At 60.0% G+C, this 20,994-nt stretch overlaps 1 protein-coding gene across 1 annotated transcript; it reads left to right on the forward strand.

Moving 5' to 3' along the window:
* The first annotated feature begins 881 nt into the window (after window positions 1-881).
* On the forward strand, window positions 882-20,735 carry Mmp15 (matrix metallopeptidase 15). Its single transcript, XM_005318238.5, has 10 exons — window positions 882-1,814; window positions 12,046-12,194; window positions 12,827-12,952; window positions 13,947-14,254; window positions 14,583-14,744; window positions 15,573-15,817; window positions 16,174-16,312; window positions 17,139-17,289; window positions 17,439-17,554; window positions 18,939-20,735. The coding sequence occupies exons 1-10, from the start codon at window positions 1,653-1,655 to the stop codon at window positions 19,373-19,375; spliced, it is 1,995 nt and encodes a 664-aa protein (XP_005318295.2). The 5' UTR covers window positions 882-1,652; the 3' UTR covers window positions 19,376-20,735.
* Window positions 20,736-20,994: the final 259 nt, after the last annotated feature.

Below are 20,994 nucleotides of genomic sequence, written 5' to 3' on the forward strand. Positions count from 1 at the left end.
ATTTCAGGGAGGCAAGCTGGCTAAGGAGCCCCAAGGGCCCACTTTAGGGAAAACCGCCCTCAGGTAAGGGAAGCTCTTATTTCCTGGTCTGCAGAGAGGTGAGATCTCAGCCCCAATCACCCCAATCACCTCGCTGCCCTGCCTGGCCAGGGCCCTGTGTCAGAGCAGTCCTAGATCCCTATGCACAGTCTTTGGGGGACCTTCAATCCGGGGTCCCTAGCTCTGGCCTCCAGCACCGACACGGACTGATCTCAGACCACTCCTGGAATACTTTTAAATCTAGCACATTAAGATCCGAGGGAAGGTTGCCCCCCCACCCCCGGGTCCAGAGCCTCAGTGGGCATTTCACTTGCACATAATGGTGGCCAAGAAGTGCCTGGCTTCAGTTTGGAAATTAATGTGTGCTGAGCAGGAGCCAGAACCCTCACCCAATCTTCACCCCAACTCCTTGCCCCACATTCCAGATGAAATCATGAAGGCCCAGAAAGACGAAATAATTTGTCCACATCCAAGCAGCGGGCGAATGGGGGACACGGGACTCCTAACCCTGTGCCACCCCGCCCGCCGGAGGCACTCAACTCCCCCCTCACTTTGTGATTGAGGAAAGTTACTAAAGGGCCCAAAAGACGCTTTGAAAAGGGGCCTTGGCCATCAAACTTCCAGAGTTTTGTTTTGTTTCAGTTTTTTGTGCATTCGTTTGTTTTAGTCAAAACACGACACTTGGGTCCCTTCCTAGCCCTCCTTCCCGTCCACCTCTGCCTCAGTATTCCCCATTCTCAACCACCCAGGGCGAGGAGAGGAGGAATCTTCATTCCTCCTTTCAGGGAAACCACGCCTTCCTTGCGCCCTCTAAAAGGATCCAACTGGGGTCACCCTCACGTTCAGAACCGGGATGGAGTGACGCAGGGCGGGCTTAGGGGTGTTTGTCGCCATCTGGGAAGAATAGCCCCACCTGCCGGGGCTTGACTACCGGCACCTGCTACTCAGAAGCCTCTGGTTAGGGTATTGGCCCCAGCCCCCCCCCGCCAGGGACCGCACGCAGGGAGCGTACTGGCCCTTTAAGAGCGGCGGCGGCCGAAGCGCGCGGGGAGGAGGGTTGGGAGCGCCGGGAGCCGCGCGGAACTCGCCGGGTACGTCGGGCGCCAGTTCCCTGCGCTCCTCCCGGGACTGCCTGGGGACCCGGGCCCTGTTGGGCGCAGCGGTGAGCAGAGCCGCGGGCAGGAGGCGCGCGCTCTGGGCAGCGCCTGGCCTTGGGCATGGACAGAGGGAGCTCAGAGCGCAGGGGGCGCGGCGGGTCCGGGCGGCCGGAGCGCTGAGCCAGACAAAGGCTCAGGAGTTGCGCTTGCTCTCGGGAGCCGGGCGCTGGGCGCCGACGCTGCGGGACCCTGCGGCCCGCGGCTCCGGCCCGGCCCCCTCCCGCGGGCCGGCTCAGCGCGCCCGGACCTGCCCCTGCCCGCTTCTCCTCGCGCTTGGGAATTTGCCGAGGGGACCTGAGCGGCTCCAGCAAGGACCTAGAGCCAGAGGTCCGCCGCGCGCCCGCCGGGCCGGAGCCAGGGAGCGTCGCAAGTTTTCTAGCCGCGCACGGGGACCCGGCACCCGCGAGCAAAGGAGCTCGGCGTGCAGCGCTCCAGACCAGACTAGGCGCCGAGAGCATGGGCAGCGACCGGAGCGCGTCGGGACGGCCGAGCGGCGCGGGCAGCCTCCTTGGCGGTCGGGAGGCAGCTGCACGGCCCCGGCTGCTGCTGCTGCTACTGGTGCTTCTGGGCTGCCTGGGCCGCGGCGCAGCCGCCGAGGACGCAGAAATCCACGCAGAGGTAAGGACCCCCGCCCTGCTCCATTGCTGGAGGATGGGGAGGGGAGCCACGCCCGCAGCCGGGGACCCGGAGGTGGGGGAGCGGAGACGTCAACCCGGCTGGGGATTGACGGGGAGAAGGGTCCGGGAAGAAAGAGGAGCTGCCGGGCTGCTCCTCCCGAGCTCGCCCTCATCCCAAACCCTGGAGGACATAGAGCTTGTGCCTTCCCAGGGCACTGCTCCGCTCTAGCCTGTGTCCCGGAGCCGCTTCCGCCGCCCCCATCCTTTTCCGTCCCTCCCCGGCTGCCGATTCCTCGAGAGCCGGACTGGCGCGCCCTTTACAAGTGGGGAGGGGGCTGCTGGGGGTGTCTGGGGCGGAGCCGGAGCTGGACAGAGCTCCTGCTTAGGTAGCCTCGGGTCTGGCAGACACCTTGCGTTGCCCAGCTGGCCAGGATGGGGAGGGGGAGGGGTGCGAACCGCGGGCAGCAGACTCAGGTTGCAGAGGCGCTTTGGCGACTTTCTAGCGCTCTTGCGCTGAAGCCTCTCCGCACCCTGGTGGAGTCCCAGGCAGAGACCTTGTCTTCCACAGCCCTTCTTCCCACCCGCACCCTTACTCCGAGGCTTGATAGGAAAGAGTAGACTCCGTGCCTCTTTTTTTCTGGAAGCCCGACTGACGTCCCCACGCGGGCCACTCTCTGGATTGGTCCCGCGGGTAACCAGGCGCGGCCTCCCGGCGCAGAGCCAGGTCCAGTCAGCAACTCCAGCTCCAAGGGGTCCCCCAACAACAGCTCCGTCGTCCTAGAACAAAAAGAGTCGATTCTTTCCTGACTTCTAAGATCCTGGACAGGTGATGAGAGGAGTGGGGAGAGGACTGCCCTGGAACCGTCGCCAGACAGGGTAGGCTCGGGCCTCAGTGCTCTTGGGCTGCCCGGGCTGCCGGCCCAGAGAACGTCTGTGCGCTGTTTCTATTTGCAGCGGACCGGTGCTCCCCCCCAGCCTTCGGCAGCCTGCTCGGGAGATTTTTCAGATGGAAGCCTGTCCCTTCCCCGCCCTACTTTAATAAAAGCTTGGAGGAAGGGCAGGGAATTCCTCCCAGGCTCGAGTTACACCTCCCAACCAGTTCCCCACCTGCTCTGCCCTCCCTCCCGGCCAGGCCAGGGGATGCTTCAGGGAGCCAAGCCCTGGCCCAGTCCTACTTTCCACAAACCAATTCTCACAGGCAGAAACTTAGAGGGCTTCTTGCTAGTAGGGATTGCCAGTGATCTGGGTACTGTGTTGTGGGGAGGAGGTGTCACCTGCCACAAGGAATTTCAAGTCAGATTCACCCTTAAGGACTTTATAATACACATAGGGATGGCATCCTCATACAGGAAGATTAGAGACCAAGCTAGAATTTGGAGGCTGTGCACTATGAATGAGCATCCTGGACGGCCAGGAGCTGAGATGCTGAGACCAGTGGTTTCTGAGGCTTCACACTCTTTCCTTTGCTTCTGTGAGTCCATCACTCCCACTTCCCACAGTTCCATATATCCACAGCTCAGTCTCTCCAGGGAAGAGACCCCTGGTATTACTGAAGCCACAGGCCATGGCCTAGAACCTGTGGTGTCACTGGCTAGGAATTCTGATTGGCCCTACTTCTGTGAGACAACTCAAGCTGGGCCTGGGCTGTGTCTGGAAGGGACCCTAGAAGGTTTAGGAAGACTTGAATGTAGAAGGCTAGAGAGAGAGATGAATGGAATAGAGATGATGCTCAGGGGTAGAGCACTTGGCTGGGCCCTGTGTTTGATTCCCAGCAACAACAATAACAAAATGGATAGTCCTAGTTCCTAGAACTGGCTTTGGGGTGTAAGCTGGTATCTAGACCCAAAGAGGCAGTGGCCTTAGCAGCCAGCATGTCTATTCAGACTCCTGGGCCTGGCTTACACCCTGGCCAGAGCCTCCCTACCTTGAAAAAGGGCTCTGGTTCTTGCCCCAGAATGTCCACAGCTCCAGACCCTAGGACCATCTCCAAGCACGGTGGCAGCTGGGCCGAAGCCAACCCCTCCCCTCCCTTTCAGCCAACCAGGATGGAAGCCTCAAAAGTTTCCCCCAGTTGACTCAAGGAGTCTGGCCTGTGCGAGGAGCCAGCAGACACCTGCAGCCAGCCTGGGCCCACCCAGAAAGGCTGTCTTGGAGAAGCCAGCACTGCAGCTCTCCTATCCAACTCCCTCCCTTGGACACCAGAGCCCAGCCTCCAGCCATTGTGCACTGAAGCCCCACCTGGCTGAGGTGCTAGCTGTAGCTTTGGGCCAAGTGCACAGAGACTCCAGGCCCTTGTCAGGTCTCTATGCTGCTCTTCGTGGCTGCAGTTACCTGCCTTTGGTTGTCGCCAGAGAAGCTCCCACCTGGATCCACCCTCAGCCTGTCCCACCCCGCAGGCACAACTTCAGGTGACTCAGCTGCCAGAGTTCACAGGTATGATGCCACCACATAAACATGGACACACCCATCTTCCCTGAACAGACCCAGGAGTGTTTTCCCGCCCCTTCCTGGCCACCAAGCGGGATGAGCAAAGGGATGGAGTCAACTCCAGTTCTCATTTGGACCTGCCAGCCGCAGCCCTGGGTTTCCACTTCTACTCACATTTCATTGCCTCCCACCCCCCAGTCTCCTTATATCCATATTCTTTAAATGAAGCAGAAACCATAGAGACCCTCTATCCACTCTCAGGAAAAAGGGGTCCGTGTCAGGGCCGTCTCTGGGAATCCATAGTAGCTGCTGACACGTGGCCCTCTCCATGTGCTCTTTCCAGTCCCAGAGAGCACTGGTCTGATTGATATGATGGATGGGACTCTGATTGATGTGATGGATGGGACTCTGATTGGGGCTGTACCTTTCAAACCAGTCCTTGCCACGTCCCTGTGCTTGGCTGCCCTTGGGCGTAACCCATCAGCTGCCTCCTTGCAGAGAACAGCTAGTGTGTCCCCTCCTCTAAGCAACAAATGTGTTTGACCTGTCCACTCCTGGACACCAACATCACAAAGGGTTGCGGATTCTTTCAAGACATCCCTGGGTGTGGACGGGAAATATACCTAGTCCCCCTCCAAGATGATTTCTGCTAGAAGCCCAGCACCCACTGCCCCCATCATTGATGCCAGCTCAGAATGGCAATGCCATAGGCCTAGAAGAATTGCTCCCTGCCCACTACTTGATTCTGGCTGTCCCTCCACACCCCCGTTGTTGCTTGATCTAGCAGTTCCCTGCCATTGTCACCTCTGCCCAGTTTGGCTTCTGAGTCTAGCTATGGTGGTTACTGTGGGATGTCCCTGCTTCCTGGGTCAGATCAAAGTTGGCACCTTCTATATCATCCTGACACATGTGGCTCACACTCTAGGACACTCAGGCAGGAGCAAAGCCCCGTGACCAGTTTTGCTTTGGGCATGGAGATGCATTCCCTGAGTCAGCAAAAACAGGGAGAGTTTGAGGACACTCCTCCTGGATCCTTCTTCATTACAAAGGGTCCGTGGAGAAGCCACAGATAAACATGAGGGCCTGGGATCCTGAAGGTAGCTGAACACTCCAGGCCTGTGACAGACAGAGGTGCCTTGTGGCTGAATAAGCCCCTCTGAGGGCTTGAGAATTAGGGCTCCTGAAGGGGTCCCCAGAAGGATAAAACGTGCCTGGAGACCAGGAGCCATGGGGCTGGGCCCTTTTGGAGAGGTGGCAGACCTAGGCATGAATGGCAGAGGTGTGTGAGCAGGGCTTGGATCAGAGAAACAAAGAGGGAAAATCCTACCAAATCCCATTCCCATGGAGAAAATGAGCAGGAAGACCCAACCCAACCTCCGGCATCAGGATAGATGGATGAAGACCTGGCCTTGGCCAGCCCCGAGAGAAGCTCCACATCCTCCTGCCATATGATGGCCAAGCCCTGGAGCTGTGAAACCTGGAGGCCAGGTCTGGTTTAGCTCTCCAGGCCCAACCTGCAGTTCTGGGTACCACCTTGTTCTTTTCCCCAGGAGTGACAGCCATCCTGGAGGGGTGAAGGTTCCCCAGCTCCGAGCTCAGTGCTTATAAGCATAGTACCTGGTCCATAGGAAGTGCTTGCAAAATAGTAGCAAACCTAGTGACTGTGAGAAGCAAGTGGCATTTACAGTTGGGCACCTCCATTGAACCTGTCTGGAGCCTCAGTTACCATCTATAAAATGGGAATAGCAGTAGTACCTACTTGAAGGAGTTGCTGGAGAGCCTTATTGCATTTATGTGCAAACACTGAATGCTGTGTGCAGTGGCCACGTGTGAGGCTCAGAGAGGCTAAGGTGTTATTTTTATTGATTGATTGATTGATTGATGCTGGGGAGTGAATCCAGGAGCACAGAGTCCCATCCCCAGCCCTTTTTAATATTTTATTTAGAGACAGGGTCTGGCTGAGTTGCTTAGCACCTTGCTTTTGCTGAGGCTGGCTTTGAACTCGAGATCCTCCTGCCTCAGCCTCCCAAACCCCTGGGATTAAAGGTGCGCGACACGGCGCGGGGCTTCAGGTTTTATTTCTGAGCACCTTCAACATACTGTATCCTGGGCATGGCTAGGAATGCTCTGTAAGCATTTGTACATTTCACTGTCTTTTCAACTCTTAGTTGGGTGCTCCATTTCCCCACTGTGTGAGGGAGAGTATACCAAATTCTACACCCAGAGACTGAGAAGCTGAGATTTGAACTCAGATCAGTGTGGCTTGAAACCCCAGCCTCAGCTGGGCTAAAAGCTGCAGATCAGCCTGCAGGGTGCCATGCTGGGGAACTTCCGCCTGGCAGGAGCCTGCTGGGCCTGAGCCAGGTGGGAAGGAGGTTTCAGGGGTGGGGCCAGAACTGCCCCAGCAGTGTGAGCCTGGAGTCCCCACCCATCAGCCTTCTGCCCCTGCCCTGCGGCAGCCCCATCTAGTAACCACCTGCAGGGGGAGTTCCAGGTGAGGCCCCAAGGCCTGGCCCCCAGCCCACCCTGAAACTCCTAGGGAACAGAGGTCTCTTTTCACCCCGCCCCTGCCCACCCACTGGCCAAAGGACTGGTTTGTTTTTTCCTCCAGGTTAAAGAGTGTGGGGGCGGGCTGGAGGGTAAAGAAGTGGCAGGAACTCGGAAGTCTGCCTCCTTCCTGCTTCCCAGGCTGGATGTCCCCTGCCACCCAGAGTCCCAGCCCCCCATGTGCAACTCTTTAAAGAGCCATAGCAGGGGGTAGGTTTAAGCCCAGAGAAGCACCTGTGTCCCAGAATTTCTTAGATATGGACAGTGCTGCCCCTAAAGTTATCTAGCAAGACTCCAAAGGCTGGGTGACCTAGCCAGCCCCCTTTCTTTAATGACTTTGGAGCTAGTTGTCATTTGTTTTCTTAAGCTTGTTCTGCATGACCCCATCTTACAGGGTAGGGAACTGAGGGTCAGAGAAGCTGCCTTGATCATGTTCCGTTCCTCCAAGGCCTGTTATGTGGACAAGCAGTCAGGACCAGGGGGCAGAGGTGACACGGTGGGGGCTGATTTCTGCTCAGCCCATGGAAGAGCTTTCTAACACTTGTTGCTGCCCGGAGATGGACTGCGCTACCCAACTCTGCAGGGGAGCGGCGGGATGAGTCCTTGGCCCAACTGTGGCCTCAGGGAGTGGCAGGCTTGGTGACATTGAAGCCCTTTTTGGCATTAGACTGGATACATCTGGGTCCTGCTCAGGGTCACCCAGCTGGTGTGTGGACTCTGGAAGAGACAGGCCTGTGGGCCTGGAGTGCATGCCCTTGCAGGGGCTCTGGATGCCCAGTTTAGTCCCTGGCACAGCTGGGAGTACAGAGCCTTGGCCTGCTCCCAAGAGCCCTCGGGGGCAGGAGTACGGGGTAGCGGAGATGGGCATGATTAGGACCTCACAAAGCCACAGAAGGTCTGGGGGCTGGATCCATCGTTGGTGGCCCTGACAAGACTCCTTTTGTGCCTGGCTGCATGAGCCTGCCCAGGTCTGACTGCAGAGAGAACTTGGGCGAGAGGTGAAGCAGAGCCCAGGATGCATGGTCTTTATCACGGGGGTCTGATAAGGGCCCTGTGGGAGGGGCTGCTGGCTGGCTCCACTGATCTGGGCCTCTGAGGAGCTTCTGTGGCGGCAAGAACAGGCTCTGGCCCCGCCCCCATCCCCTGGCCACTTACTGCACAATATTGATCTGGTGCCTTCTCAGCCAAACCCTCCCTGCAGGCCTGCCTGTATTGTCTCAGCAGTCCTGGGGGAGGGCCGTGTGGCTCGGTGCCCAGACCCAGCCAGGGACGTTGGGTGTGGGGAGGATTAGAGGCCCTTACCCAATGCTGTGCTGGGCACTGCTCCTGAGAGGGCCCAGAGCCCAGTGTCCCCACACAGGTCGGGATTGCTGGTGGTGCTTAGAAACAGTCTGTTCTGATAGCTCTGCCCACAGGCCCACTCCTAGCCCAGATCTGCTGAATGACCCTGCCTGGGCAACCCACCCTCTCTGGGCCTTCTGGGTGTATAGTGGGGATGGTTCCATGTTCATTTACTTTTCAGGGGTGTTGTGAGCATTCAGTGGGGTGATGAGACTGTGCTGCCTGGCCTAGGCTGGACTCTCAGGTGCTGTATGATGGCCTCTCTTGGGCACGTACTCCTTGGGCCCCTAGTCATCTTGCCCCGGGCCAGCCACTCACCTGCAGCATCAATAAATACTTTTAGGATGGGACCTGGAGCTCAAGAAAGAAATGGCGGAGGGATCCACAGTGCTGGGGTCTCCTGCAGCAGCCCCGCCCTGTTCTGCAGATGGGAGGGGCCCTCATGGCCCCAGAAACCTCCTCTCCTCCCTCGGGGCCTCATGGAGGGGGGAGGGAGCAAGCCCTCGTTCACACCCTTCCCTGTTCTGCCTCTCACTGACCTCCCTGAGGAACACTTTTTTCTCTCTCTTGTACCAGGGGTTGAACCCAGAGGCACTTACCCACTGAGCCATATCCTCAGTCCTTTTTATTTTGAAATAGGGTCTCACTGAGTTGCTTAAGGCCTCACCAGGTTGCTGAGGCTGGTTTGATCCTGCTGCCTCTGCCTCCCGAGCCTCTGGGATTACATGTGTGCGCCTCTGGGATTACATGTGTGCACCGCGCGCCTGGTGAGGAACAGACCTTCACGTGCTTGCTCACCCCTGCTCTGAGACTCCAGGCCGAGGGAGAGGAGTCACCTTGTGAGGGGACAGTTTTAGTCACCACTAGGAGCTTCAGGGGCTTGAACTGGTCACAGCCTTGGGGACGGTTCCCACCTTTTGCGCAGTAGCACCAGGGCTTGGCAGGCCGGGCCCCCTCACCTGGAGGCAGCAGCACCTGCCACGTCCCTGGGTTCCCTTCAAGCTGTTGCCCACCCCGTGTCCTCGCCTTCTGAGCTTGTCACACGTGATGCGGGGGTAGGGTGGCAGGAAACTCCCTCCTGGGCACTGGGGACAGGAAAGAAGCCCGCAGCCTTGCAGGAGGCGTCTGCTGACACCTGGCTGGTTTGCTGGCTCTGGGCACCCGGCCGCCTGAGCACGCTGGCCAGAGTCGGGCAGGCCTCAGCGTCTCTTCCTCACCCAGAGGCTTGCCTGGCTGCTCTGTGCCAAGGCCACAGTTCTGCCTGCGTCCCTGCTGCCCAAGAGGTGCCACCAGCTCTGGGCCTCTAGCTCGTCACTACAGCGGTGGCTGTGAGGCATTTGTCACCGGGAGGCTGAGGGTTCAGGGCTGACTGACAAGGAGACAGAAGTTCTTCATTCCCTGGGTGCTCGGAGGTGCCTGTCTGTGAGGGGGAGGGCCCACAGCCACCCTTGGAACTTTCCTGACTTTCCCCTGAGCTGGCCCTGGGACCAGAAGCCCCTCTGCCTCACCCCTCTGCTGGTTTCTGGAACTCTCTGCTGCAGACAGGCCAGCTCCTCTGCCCTCCCCTCTCCCCCTCTCTCCTGTCGCTCTGCAGACACCGCTAATCAGCCCCTCGGTGGCCTGTGATTGCGCTCCTGGAGATATTTTTACCTTATGCAAATAGGAAATGTAGAGGTGCCCTCACCGCAGCCAGCCCCCTCCCCCTCCCCCAGCTCGTGCCTCGTGCCCTCAGAGCTGGCCAAGCTCGGGGGCCTCGCCTTCTGGGCCTCTCCTGGCATCTTCAGGAAAACTGTATCCACTAGTGGGGTGGACCCACTGTCCCCTGCCGCCACCACCACAGGAGTTTTGAGGAGAGTCGGTGCTTGGGAAAAGCCACAGCAGTGCCACGACACTGGCAGTGTGTGACAGAGCTCAGGAGGGCGGGGAGGGGCCGGAGCCACCTGGGCAGGGCCTGTTGGGCCTGGCTGGTGGCAGTGTTGTGAAGCCCACCCTTCCAGCCGGGAGCAAAAGGCTGCCAGGCCCAGAGAGGAGCGGGCGGGCCCCCTGGTTTCTATTGGGCACTTTCTATTTCATCCCTGTAGAGACCCCCAGATGGGGGCCCTAAAGCAACCCCCTTTGACCACGGAGACGCAGAGTCACATCTCGGGAGCAGCCAGGCCAGGCTCTGTCCTGCTGTGGAGCTGACGGTGGTTTCTCTGCTCCATGCTTCAGTGTCCCTGCTCTGTGCTTGCTCCCTGGGTCCTGAGAGGCCACCTGCGCCAGCTGCACGCCAGCCTGCCATTCCGCAGTCCCGCATCCCAGCCTAGGTGCTGCTGGGCTGGGCTGGCGACGGCACAGGGCGCTGAGGGCACAAGCACCAAGGAGCCGGAGGCACTGCAGGCGGGTGTGTGGGTGTGGCCAGTCAGCACAGCTGTCAGTCCCCAGCAGCCACCATGTCCAGCTCTTGGCCTGCCTTGGACACCCCATGTGTACAGTCCTCGCCTTCCAAGTTGCTCAAGGAGTGGCCGTCAGCGTGGGTGAGGAAAGGCCGGCAGGACGCCCTTGCATGTGACTGAGGCCCCTTAGTCCCTGGCTTCTGCTGAGGGGCAGGGAGGTCGCCTTCCTTGGGGCTCAGCCTGGCTTCCGCCCTCCAGCTGCGACTGCAGATGTCACAGGGTGTAAAATCCTCCCCAGAGACCGTAAGCCCTGGAGGGTAGGACACTCCAGCCCTGTCCCCTAGGGCCTCCTGCTGCACGGTTCCCGGCTTAGGAATGGTGCTCCAAACATTTGGCTGGGTGGATGGATGGAGGGATGGGTAGATGGATGGATGGACAGAGGGATGAGATTTGTCCAGCAAGTTCTGAAAGGGCTTGAGCACACCCATTGTGTATCCGACACTTTTCCCAGGCCGCCTCTCTCAAACCTCACCCCAACAACCCCATTCTAACTCATTTTGCAGATGAGGAAACTGAGGCTCAGAGAAAGGACTTTATGGCAGGCAGAGCATGGTGGTGTGTGCCTCTAATCCCAGGTTAGGAGGTTTAGGAAGGAGGATTTTCAAGTTCAAGACCAGCCTCAGCAATTTAGCAGGACCATCTCAAAATTAAAAAATAAAAAGGGCTGGCGACATGGTCCCTGGGTTCAATCCCCAGTACTACCCAAAAAAAAAGTTTGTGGCAGAGGACATCCTGACTTTAGGCCCTCGTCCCCAACTCTTAGACCCAGGTAGGCTGCTTGAGGCTGTCAGGGTTGCTCCGAGCCACCCTGAGGAGCTGGTTGTCCTACAGGTTGAGGCCCCAACAGATTCTGAACCCTGAGGTCCCCAGCAGTCACCTGGATTGGTAGGGGCCCACTCTGGAGGGACCAGTGTAATAATAATGACAGCTACTCTAGATTGTCCTCACAGACACACGTTGTCCTCTAGGGCAGACAGACAGTAATCCCCTAAGTGAAGCATACGGCCTGTCAGGTGGCAGTAAGAGGGAGGTGGCGCGCTGCGGGCAGTCAGCGGGTCTTTTCTACATACCGCCAGAGAACACCTTTCCCACCAGGTCATGTTGAACAGAACTGAAGGAAATGAGGATGTAAGCCATACCAATATGGCAGAGGAGGGGGGTGGGGGTATTGCAGGGAGTAAGAACAGCAAGTGCAAAGGCCCTGCAGTGGGGCCTGCCCAGCTGGGGTCAATAGTGGGAGTGGGATCAGGTAGTGAGGGCTGTAGCTCCTGAAGAATGGGCTTTTCCTCTGAGCTCAGAGGTCATTTAGGGTTCCAGGCAGAGGACTTGTAAAGGCCATTCATTCTCTTTATATGGGAAGAGACAAGGAAGGTGGGGTCATGGACCGAGGCTGGGGGTGCGGGTTAGAGCTGCCGGCGGAGACTGTGCGTGTTTGGAAGGTGCAGGCCAGCTCTGGCTGACAGGATTGTGACTTCTTTGCAGAACTGGCTGCGGCTCTATGGTTACCTGCCCCAGCCTAGCCGCCACATGTCCACCATGCGCTCCGCCCAGATCCTGGCCTCCGCCCTTGCGGAGATGCAGCGCTTCTACGGGATCCCCGTGACGGGTGTGCTGGACGAAGAGACCAAGGCGTGAGTCTCTGGCCCCTCCCAGACCCCACGGGTGCCTCTGGCCTATTCTCCGTAGGGCTTGGCATGTGGAGATTCCAGAAAAGAGTGACCTAGATGAAAAAAATTGCCAAGGATTCCGTCTTCCCTGCCCATTCCGACGGGTTGTAGGGGCTGCCTGAAGCTGTTGAGAAAGCTTCGGAGGCGGAATCCAGACTTGGCAGAGGGGGGTCTCGGGATTGACTAGTGACGTCTGCCACAGGCATGGGAAGGGGGAGGCGCATACACAGCCCTGGCCAGGATAGGGTGTCCTAGTGGGGCCTTATTCTGAATCTAAGAGGTCAGGTGACCCAAAGCCACATCCTTGAGAAGCACTGGACAGAACATACCGAGGACAGGTGGCCTTAAGAGCTGTTCCGAGTGCACTGGTCAAAAGGGACTCGCCCTCATTGAGTCACTGCTGGACACTCCGCCTTCCAATATAAGATCATTTTGCCCAACTTCACTGGAAATAAAAGCTGAGGGTCCCCACCCCTGTCCCCTCCATCCTAGGAGCAGTTGGGAGGCTGGAGGGGCCTGGAAGGGGGTGGGCTGCCTGGAGGAGGCGGAGCCGACACAGGCACGTTCTGAGCTCACCCTGCCCGCCTGTGGCCCAGGTGGATGAAGCGGCCCCGTTGTGGGGTGCCAGACCAGTTTGGGGTGCGAGTGAAAGCCAACCTGCGGCGGCGGAAGCGCTACGCCCTCACGGGGAGGAAATGGAACAACCACCACCTGACCTTCAGGTAAGGGCCTGCTGCCCAGGGCAGCGTCCAGCCCTCTTGGTGGCTGAGCCCCAGGCTTCCTTTCCCAGCAACTCACCCTGGGGGCCGTCTAGACGGTTCAGCGACTCCCACGCTGGGGAGAGCAGCCATGCATTCTAGGATCTCTCTCCAGAGAGGGTCAGGACCCCTGGAGCTACTTCCTCTCTGCCCTTCCCTGCCTCCCACTGTTAGCAGTCCTGGCCTTAGGCGGCCACAAGGGGCTCCAGTGGAGTCGGGGTGGGGGTGGGGGTGGGAATCCAGGCACCTGTCTTGAGCAGAGCAAGTCACCTGCAGAACTCCTGAGCAGAGTCCCAAAGGACTCCTGTTCTAGCTCAGCCACGCCCCCTGCCCAGCTCCATCCAAGAAAGAACACCTCCCAAGACCGTGTAGACCTCCAGCCCCCGAGTGAGTTCACGATCAGGTGGCCTCCCCTGCCCGTTTCATGGAAGTCTTGACCTGATTTACCTGGACAGCAGGTGCTCCCACCTTCATTGCACGCAGGTTCAGTGCTACCAGTCCTTTGAGAGTTATTCTGTTCAGTCCACACAGGGACCCCTGGAACAAGTACTCCCCACCCCTCCCATTTGACAGATGAAGAAACATTCAGAATCTAAGTCACTTGCCCAAGGTCACTCCAAGGGTATTAGAGTCAGGCCTTGAACTTGGGTCTGCCTGGCCAGAGGGTCAATGTTCAGGGCAGCTTGGCCTGTCTCCCAAACCTCAGCCACCTGCATCCCATTTCCTAGGTCTTTCCCCAGCCACGAAGCTTCTGTGCTCTTATTAACTTATTGTCTTTCTTACTTATAGTCAGCTTCTGTGCCACAGTGTAGAATTTTAATTTGACAAATGCTAACTCACCTCAAAATAAACTAATGGTTGGTCCTGACCGTTTTGTGTGCGTTTCTTGGGAACTTGTCAGCAGAGGACAGTAGCCCTGGGGCCTGCATCCGCTCACGACCTTCCCACCCACCCACAGCATCCAGAACTACACCGAGAAGCTGGGCTGGCACCACTCGCTGGAGGCCGTGCGCAGGGCTTTCCGTGTGTGGGAGCAGGCCACACCCTTGACCTTCCAAGAGGTGCCCTATGAGGACATCCGGCTGCGGCGGCAGAAGGAAGCCGACATCATGGTACTCTTTGCCTCTGGCTTCCACGGTGACAGCTCGCCATTTGATGGCATGGGCGGCTTTCTGGCCCACGCCTATTTCCCTGGCCCTGGCCTGGGTGGGGACACCCATTTCGACGCAGATGAGCCCTGGACCTTCTCCAGCACTGACCTGCATGGTGAGGACAGCTGGCCAGGGTGGGGGCAGGGCCAGCAGCTCCTGGGCTAGGCATGGCCCCTTTGAATGGGTGTAGCGGCTGCGAGGTCAGGAAGGGAGAGTGTCCCCTGTTTGGGTCTCTGGAGACCTGCACTAACCTTGGTCTGTTGTCCCACCATCTCCAAGGGAGGTAGGTAGAGAAGGGTTTGCTGTACCCATTTCTCAGGTGGGGGAATTAGGGGTCAGAAGAGAGAAGCCAGGGTGGGCTCTGGGCAGCCTCGGCCTGGAGGTGTTGGGTGGCCAGGTTCTGGGATGGGTCAGAGTGACCAGGCTGCCCGCCCTTCCTGCAGGGAACAACCTCTTCCTGGTGGCCGTGCATGAGCTGGGCCACGCGCTGGGCCTGGAGCACTCAAGTAACCCCAATGCCATCATGGCCCCCTTCTACCAGTGGATGGACACAGACCACTTCCGGCTGCCCGAGGATGACCTCCGGGGCATCCAGCAGCTCTACGGTGAGTGGACGGTGACTAGTCCCTGCCTGCCTGCTGTCTTCCCCAGCCCAGGAGACGTAAGCACTGTAGCCTTGCGCTCTGTAGAGGAGGAACGGGATCAGTGACGGAGCCACGCCATTCGGGAAGTGGTCATGTTGGAAATGGAACCCGGGGCCACCAATGTCGGGGCCTGGCCTCACCTAGCATTGCACTGTGGCCCCAGGCTGGGTGCTGGAGGAGCCACTAGACGAAGAGTGCCCTAGGATCCCAGGACCCACAGCCACCGCCATTGCTCCCTCCTCACCTGTCACAGGCCCTCCCCTGAGTGTTGAGTTAGTCATTTTCCCAGTGGCTTTGAGGCAGGTGCCAGTTCCCACCTGGCAAAGCCTCCAGTGGGGAGGGCCCCTGAGGGCCAGTGCCCTGGGCAGAGCCCACACTCTGCTCACACTGAGCCCTCCTGGGGCTGCAGCCCTGGCCTACTGCCCGCATCCCCAGCCACTGACATGCACTTGGCAGGGTTCAAGGTCCCTGAGGCCAGAGCTATGCCCTTGCCTGCAGGAGTCCTGCTTCCTAGTGAGGCATCCTGAGGCAAGGGGCCCCAGGGGAAACCAAGGCAGGCAGCCTTGGGGTACAGTGACCCCTGCCCAGTGGGGAGGTCCAGAAAGGGACTGTGTGAAGACTCAGGTCCCTCTGAGGATGATGGTGAGCATGGGCGAGGGGTCTGCTGTGGACAGGCGGGCCCGCGGCTGCCCCTTCCTCCCACCCCGTCCCAGGACTCTGGGCAGAGATGCTGCTCCTCTCAGGTCTGCAGCCGCCCTCTTACTTCTTGCTTCCTGCCTTTGGCTGCAGGCACCCCAGATGGCCAGCCACAGCCCACCCGGCTTCTCCCTACCGTGACACCCCGGCGACCAGACCACCGACCTCCTCGGCCCCCCCAGCCACCTCCCCCAGGCGGGAAGCCAGAGAGGCCCCCAAAGCCAGGCCCCCCTTCCCAGCCCCGAGCCACAGAGCGGCCTGACCAGTACGGCCCCAACATCTGCGACGGGGACTTTGACACAGTGGCCATGCTTCGTGGGGAGATGTTCGTGTTCAAGGTCTGGTCCTGGTGCCTCCCCCACGCCCAGCCCCTTGGCCTAGGCTCAGAGCAGGAGAGCTCCCGCCCAGTCCACCCGAGCCTCACCAGCCTGGCACCTTGGGCACCCTTGTCCCTCCCTCACTGAGCAGCCCCAAGGGGCCATCAGACCCTGGATGAGGGACTTGCTAAGGGTCACATGGCAAGCCCAGGTGCCAGCTGCCCAGCCCAGATCTCAACCTGGGGCTGTCCTGGCTCTGCCTAGCTCCCCAGGGTCACAGTGACTCCCCCAGGCCCTCCCTGACCTGGGCAGTGGGGTGAGGGTCAGGCCTCCCCAGGCAAGGCACAGCTGCCCACCAACACCACGCCCCTCCCCAGGGCCGCTGGTTCTGGCGAGTCCGGCACAACCGTGTCCTGGACAACTACCCCATGCCCATTGGCCACTTCTGGCGTGGTCTGCCCAGCGACATCAGTGCTGCCTACGAGCGCCAGGATGGCCGTTTTGTCTTTTTCAAAGGTGAGCTGGGGCCGGCATCGGGGAGGGGCTGGGCAGCTTCCTGCCCTGACCTCTGGCCCAGCTGGACCTGAGGGAAGAGGAGGGGCAGAGGGCTGTGGGTCCTGTCTCGATCTGTGTCCCCACTCTGAGCTCACTCTGGGAGGATGGGGACACCTGAGGGCAGTGACCGCACCTAGTGGCAAGGGGTGGGGAGGCAGATAGAGGCCAGGAGTATCAGGTGGACCTGGGACTGTCGAGTCTGAAGCCTCAGATCAGGGGTGAGTGTCTGTCCCTCTTTGGCTGCACAAGGTCATGGCCCCATAAGAGCAGGTCCCCAGGAGAACAGGTCCCCAGGCCACTTTGGGGCAGGAATTCTGCGGTCTGGCTGCAGGCCCTGAGGGGCAGGGCCCTGATGGACGGCTGGGTCTCCAGCCCTGCTAGCTCCAGCCCAGGGGAGGTTGGAGGTCCCAGGGGACACAGGGCCACTGAGGTGACCTGGGGCCAGGCAGAGGCCCCGCTCCCCTACCTGTGCAAGAACTCTGAGGGGGTCCCCATGGGGGTGAAGGGCTGTGTGGGTGCGTGGGTGTGTCTGGGTGTGTGACTAACTTGCACACGTGTGTGTCGCAGGTGTCTGTGACAGCGCAACTTCCAGGGTGTGGACCTGGGGAGGTGTGCTGTACATGGTCCTGGCGTGCGGATGTCCACCTGGCGTGTGGACAGTGCTGAGTTCTTCTGTGCGTGTGTTGAGATGATGGGTTTGTGGGCCCAGAGAAGCACTTCCTGAACCCCCACCCTACGCACAGCCTCCCCCAGGCCCCTCCTCACCCACCTCCCACCCCTCCTGCAGGTGACCGCTACTGGCTCTTCCGAGAGGCGAACCTAGAGCCTGGCTACCCACAGCCGCTGACCAGCTATGGCCTGGGCATCCCCTATGACCGCATCGACACGGCCATCTGGTGGGAGCCCACGGGCCACACCTTCTTCTTCCAAGAGGACAGGTGAGTGGCACACCCCTCCCCGAAAGGGGGGAGGCCCCAACCAGACTCCCCTGCCCCCTGCAAGGCCCCACAGTAAGAGCCCACTTCCTGTGGGGGTGGGCCCTGCCCAAGCAGGGTCTCCAGGTCCATCGCCGGTGCTTCCCGTACAGGTACTGGCGCTTCAACGAGGAGACTCAGCACGGAGACCCCGGCTACCCCAAGCCCATCAGCGTCTGGCAGGGGATCCCCGCTTCCCCCAAAGGGGCCTTCCTGAGCAACGATGCAGGTACCAGGCCAGCCCCCTCCCAGAGTTCCCAGTGCTCACTCCACGCCCTGCCACAGGCACAGGGGACGTAGGTGCCGGAGTCCCTCAGCATTGCCACATAGTGCATGGGGACAGCGACGTCAGCTGGGCCTGGAGCTTCCTGGGCATTTCCTCCTGGCCCTCCCCCTGGTGAGGACAGATACACTAGACCAGAGGCTGGAGCAAAGCACCTCAAAGCTCACAGCTAGGAAGCTATAGAGTCCAGGCCACTGCCCTGGCCAGCCTGGGTCCAGACCTGGAGCTCGGAACTGCTGCTGCCCCCAAGGTCCAGCTCCACACAACCCCCAGGGAGCCTCGAGCTGGAAGGGTGGGCTTGGCTCAGTATGGGGGGCAGAGTCTCCGGGTGTCACTTACCCACCTAGAAGGAAAGTCAGGTTTATCATCCTAACCCAGGGACAAGGGGCTGTGGCTCTTGCATTTCACCAGCAGCGTCTCTGGTGCATTTTTATTTTTTTAATTTTTTGATACTGGGGATTGAACTCAGGGGCACTCAACCACTGAGCCACATCCCCAGCCCTATTTCAGATTTTATTTAGAGACAGGGTCTCGCTGAGTTTGCTTAGTGCCTCACTTTTGCCGAGGCTGGCTTTGAACTCATGATCCTCCTGTCTTAGCCTCCCGAGCCCCTGGGTGCGCCACCACACCCGGCCTCGGAGGCATTTTAGAAAAACCATTAGCCTGGTTATTGGTTCTAGATTCTCTAGCTCAGAGGGGACCTGGCTTGTGCTCAGTGTGGTCACACGGCTTCCGTGGGGGTGTCCCTCTGCAGCTCCTCTGATCTCATTGTGTTCAGCAGAGCACAGACCCATCCCTCACTTCAAACCTGGCCCTTCCCAGTGTCAAGGGGACACAGGCAAGGTGCCCAAGGCCAGAGAGCCAGTCCAAGGCAGCGGCGAGTTCCGCTCGGGGTCCATGCAGGCTCAAGGCCACGTTGCGCTGCACAGACCTTCCCGTGTGGGGGGGAAGCTGATGCCTGGACGGGTCAGCAGCTCCCTGACAGCAGCCCCCAACCCAGCAGGCTGTACCCCATTGGGTTCTCGCCAGGCCCTTGACCCAAGCCCTTCTGAGCCTCAGTTTAGCTCCTGTCAGGTGGGAAAATGGCGGATTTGAAAATGTTCAGGAAAGCAAGTGAGAAGACGGGAGTGTGTTTTGTCTTGTTCTTGGCACTGGGGACGGAACCCAGCGCCTGGGACTCGCTAAGCCTGCGCTGTGCCCCTGAGCTACCCCCAGCCCCGAGGGGGGGGGGTCTTAAAACCTGGGGCCCCTTCGTCCATCGGTCATCTTTGAGGGTCGCTGGCGGGGGGGTGGGCCTGGCCTGGAGCACTCTGGCCTTCTCGTCCCGCAGCCTACACCTACTTCTACAAGGGCACCAAGTACTGGAAGTTCGACAATGAGCGCCTACGGATGGAGCCCGGCTACCCCAAGTCCATCCTGAGGGACTTCATGGGCTGCCAGGAGCAGGTGGAGCCCGGACCGCGCTGGCCTGATGTGGCCCGTCCACCTTTCAACCCTGACGGGGGTGCGGAGCCCGGGGTCGACGGGGACAGTGCAGAGGGTGACGCGGGGGATGGGGCGGGGACGGATAAGGACGAGGACGGGGGCAGCCGCGTGGTGGTGCAGATGGAGGAGGTGGCCCGGACGGTGAACGTGGTCATGGTGCTGGTGCCGCTGCTGCTGCTGCTCTGCGTCCTGGGCCTGGCCTACGCCCTGGTGCAGATGCAGCGCAAGGGTGCGCCCCGCGTGCTGCTCTACTGCAAGCGCTCCCTGCAGGAGTGGGTGTGACCGCCCTCCCCGCCCGGTGCTGGGGGGCCAGGTGGCATTGTGGTTCCCAGGTGGCTCCCTGGGGCACCCCAGCAAGCAACAACCGTGGGGTCCCTCCATCTGCACACCTGTCCTGTCTGTCCTTTATTTATGCCTAGGGATATTTTTTTTAATTGGCACCTTAACTGAGCATTCGTTTTCTTTCCTGACCAGAGCAGAGGGCTTAGCATTTTCTCAGTGTTCTTCTGCGCCAGTCAGGGAAGCCAGCCCTCATCCATCTGTGGCTTGGCCACAGTCAGAGGAGCAAGGGACAGAGACCCACCTCTGGGAGGTGGCGTAAGGATGGTGGAACTTGTTCCAACCCTGGCCGTACCCAGGGGCCCTGTTTGTCTTGAAGGGACCTAGCTGGGTCCCCACCTTCCTGAGTCTCTCTGCCTGAGGATGAGCTTTTCACCCTGGGGCAGCCCCCAGCCAGGAGCGGTCCACTGGCCTCTGAGTCACATCTCGCCTCCTCCCCAGCCCCCACACAGACAGCCCGGGCAGCCTGCTCCCCATCCCCTGGTCAGCTGGCAGCTCCCACATCCCCTCGGGCCGCACCTCCTTCCCTCTTGGGAAGGGGCCCTGGGCCTGCCTCACCAAGGACCAAAGGGAGTCTGCCAAGGGCCTCCCCCAGCGCCACCACTGACCTTGCCCCAGCCTGGACGTCCGTCTCTCAGCTGGACCCATCTGCTCCCTCCCTGGGCCCCCCCACCCTCTCCCTCTCCCTCTCACACCACATCCTCAGGGGCCTGTGCCAGTTTCAGGCTTCTGCTGCCAGTGTCCCCAACCCTGGGCAGTGAGAGGGGATTGGCCAGTGCCTAGGCTGGGACAGTGAGCACCAGACAGGTGCCCGCAGTAGTGGGGTGCCCGCAGTGCTACAAGTCAGGCTTCGGGGTTCCCTTGACTCCAGCTCCCTCTCCCCAGGGGACACAGGCCAGCAGCTTATCCCCCACCAGAGCCCCCGGTGGCCCGGCAGTTCTCCTGGGCTCGGCCTGGGGGTGGGCGGGTGTTCCTCTACTCTTTTCCTTCCCAAAGTCAGCAGGAGGCTGAAGCTGCTGTGGGAAATGGTACTGTACAGCCGGCTCCGTCCCCTCTGCTCCCCCCAAGTCCTGAGCCAGTGGGCTGTGCCCCCCAGGATCCCTGAGGGCACTGGGGGCGGGGAGGGGGCGATCTGCCAGCCTCTCTTGACCTGGTGCTGAGTGCGAGTCCAAGAGCTGCCCCCAGTCCTGATGACCTCTGCAGAACCCGAGAGCCAGCGAGGGGTGGGCGTGGAGGGCTGGGTGTCCACCCCCTCTGTATATTTCTGCAAATAATCTGCACTGATTAAATACACAGCCGGCGAGTGTGGCCTTGTCTGTGAGAAGCCTTGGCCTAGAGGTGGCAGGGGGTCAAGTCCAAGGACAAGGGGGCGCGCCCCAGTGCTCAGGAGACCTGTCTGCAGTGCACTGCAGGCTCCTTCCCATTGACCTTTGGAAACAATGACCGGGAGGACCAGTGTTTGGAGGCGGTGGGAGGTGGCTGCCCTCGTGGGCCATAGGAGGGAGTGGCAGGGCCCGGGGTCAGCCTGGGTGGGGCGGGGAGGGATGTGGGATTTCTTTGCT

The sequence above is a fragment of the Ictidomys tridecemlineatus genome, chromosome 15, assembly GCF_052094955.1.
Source record: "Ictidomys tridecemlineatus isolate mIctTri1 chromosome 15, mIctTri1.hap1, whole genome shotgun sequence".
Lineage (NCBI taxonomy): Eukaryota > Metazoa > Chordata > Mammalia > Rodentia > Sciuridae > Ictidomys > Ictidomys tridecemlineatus.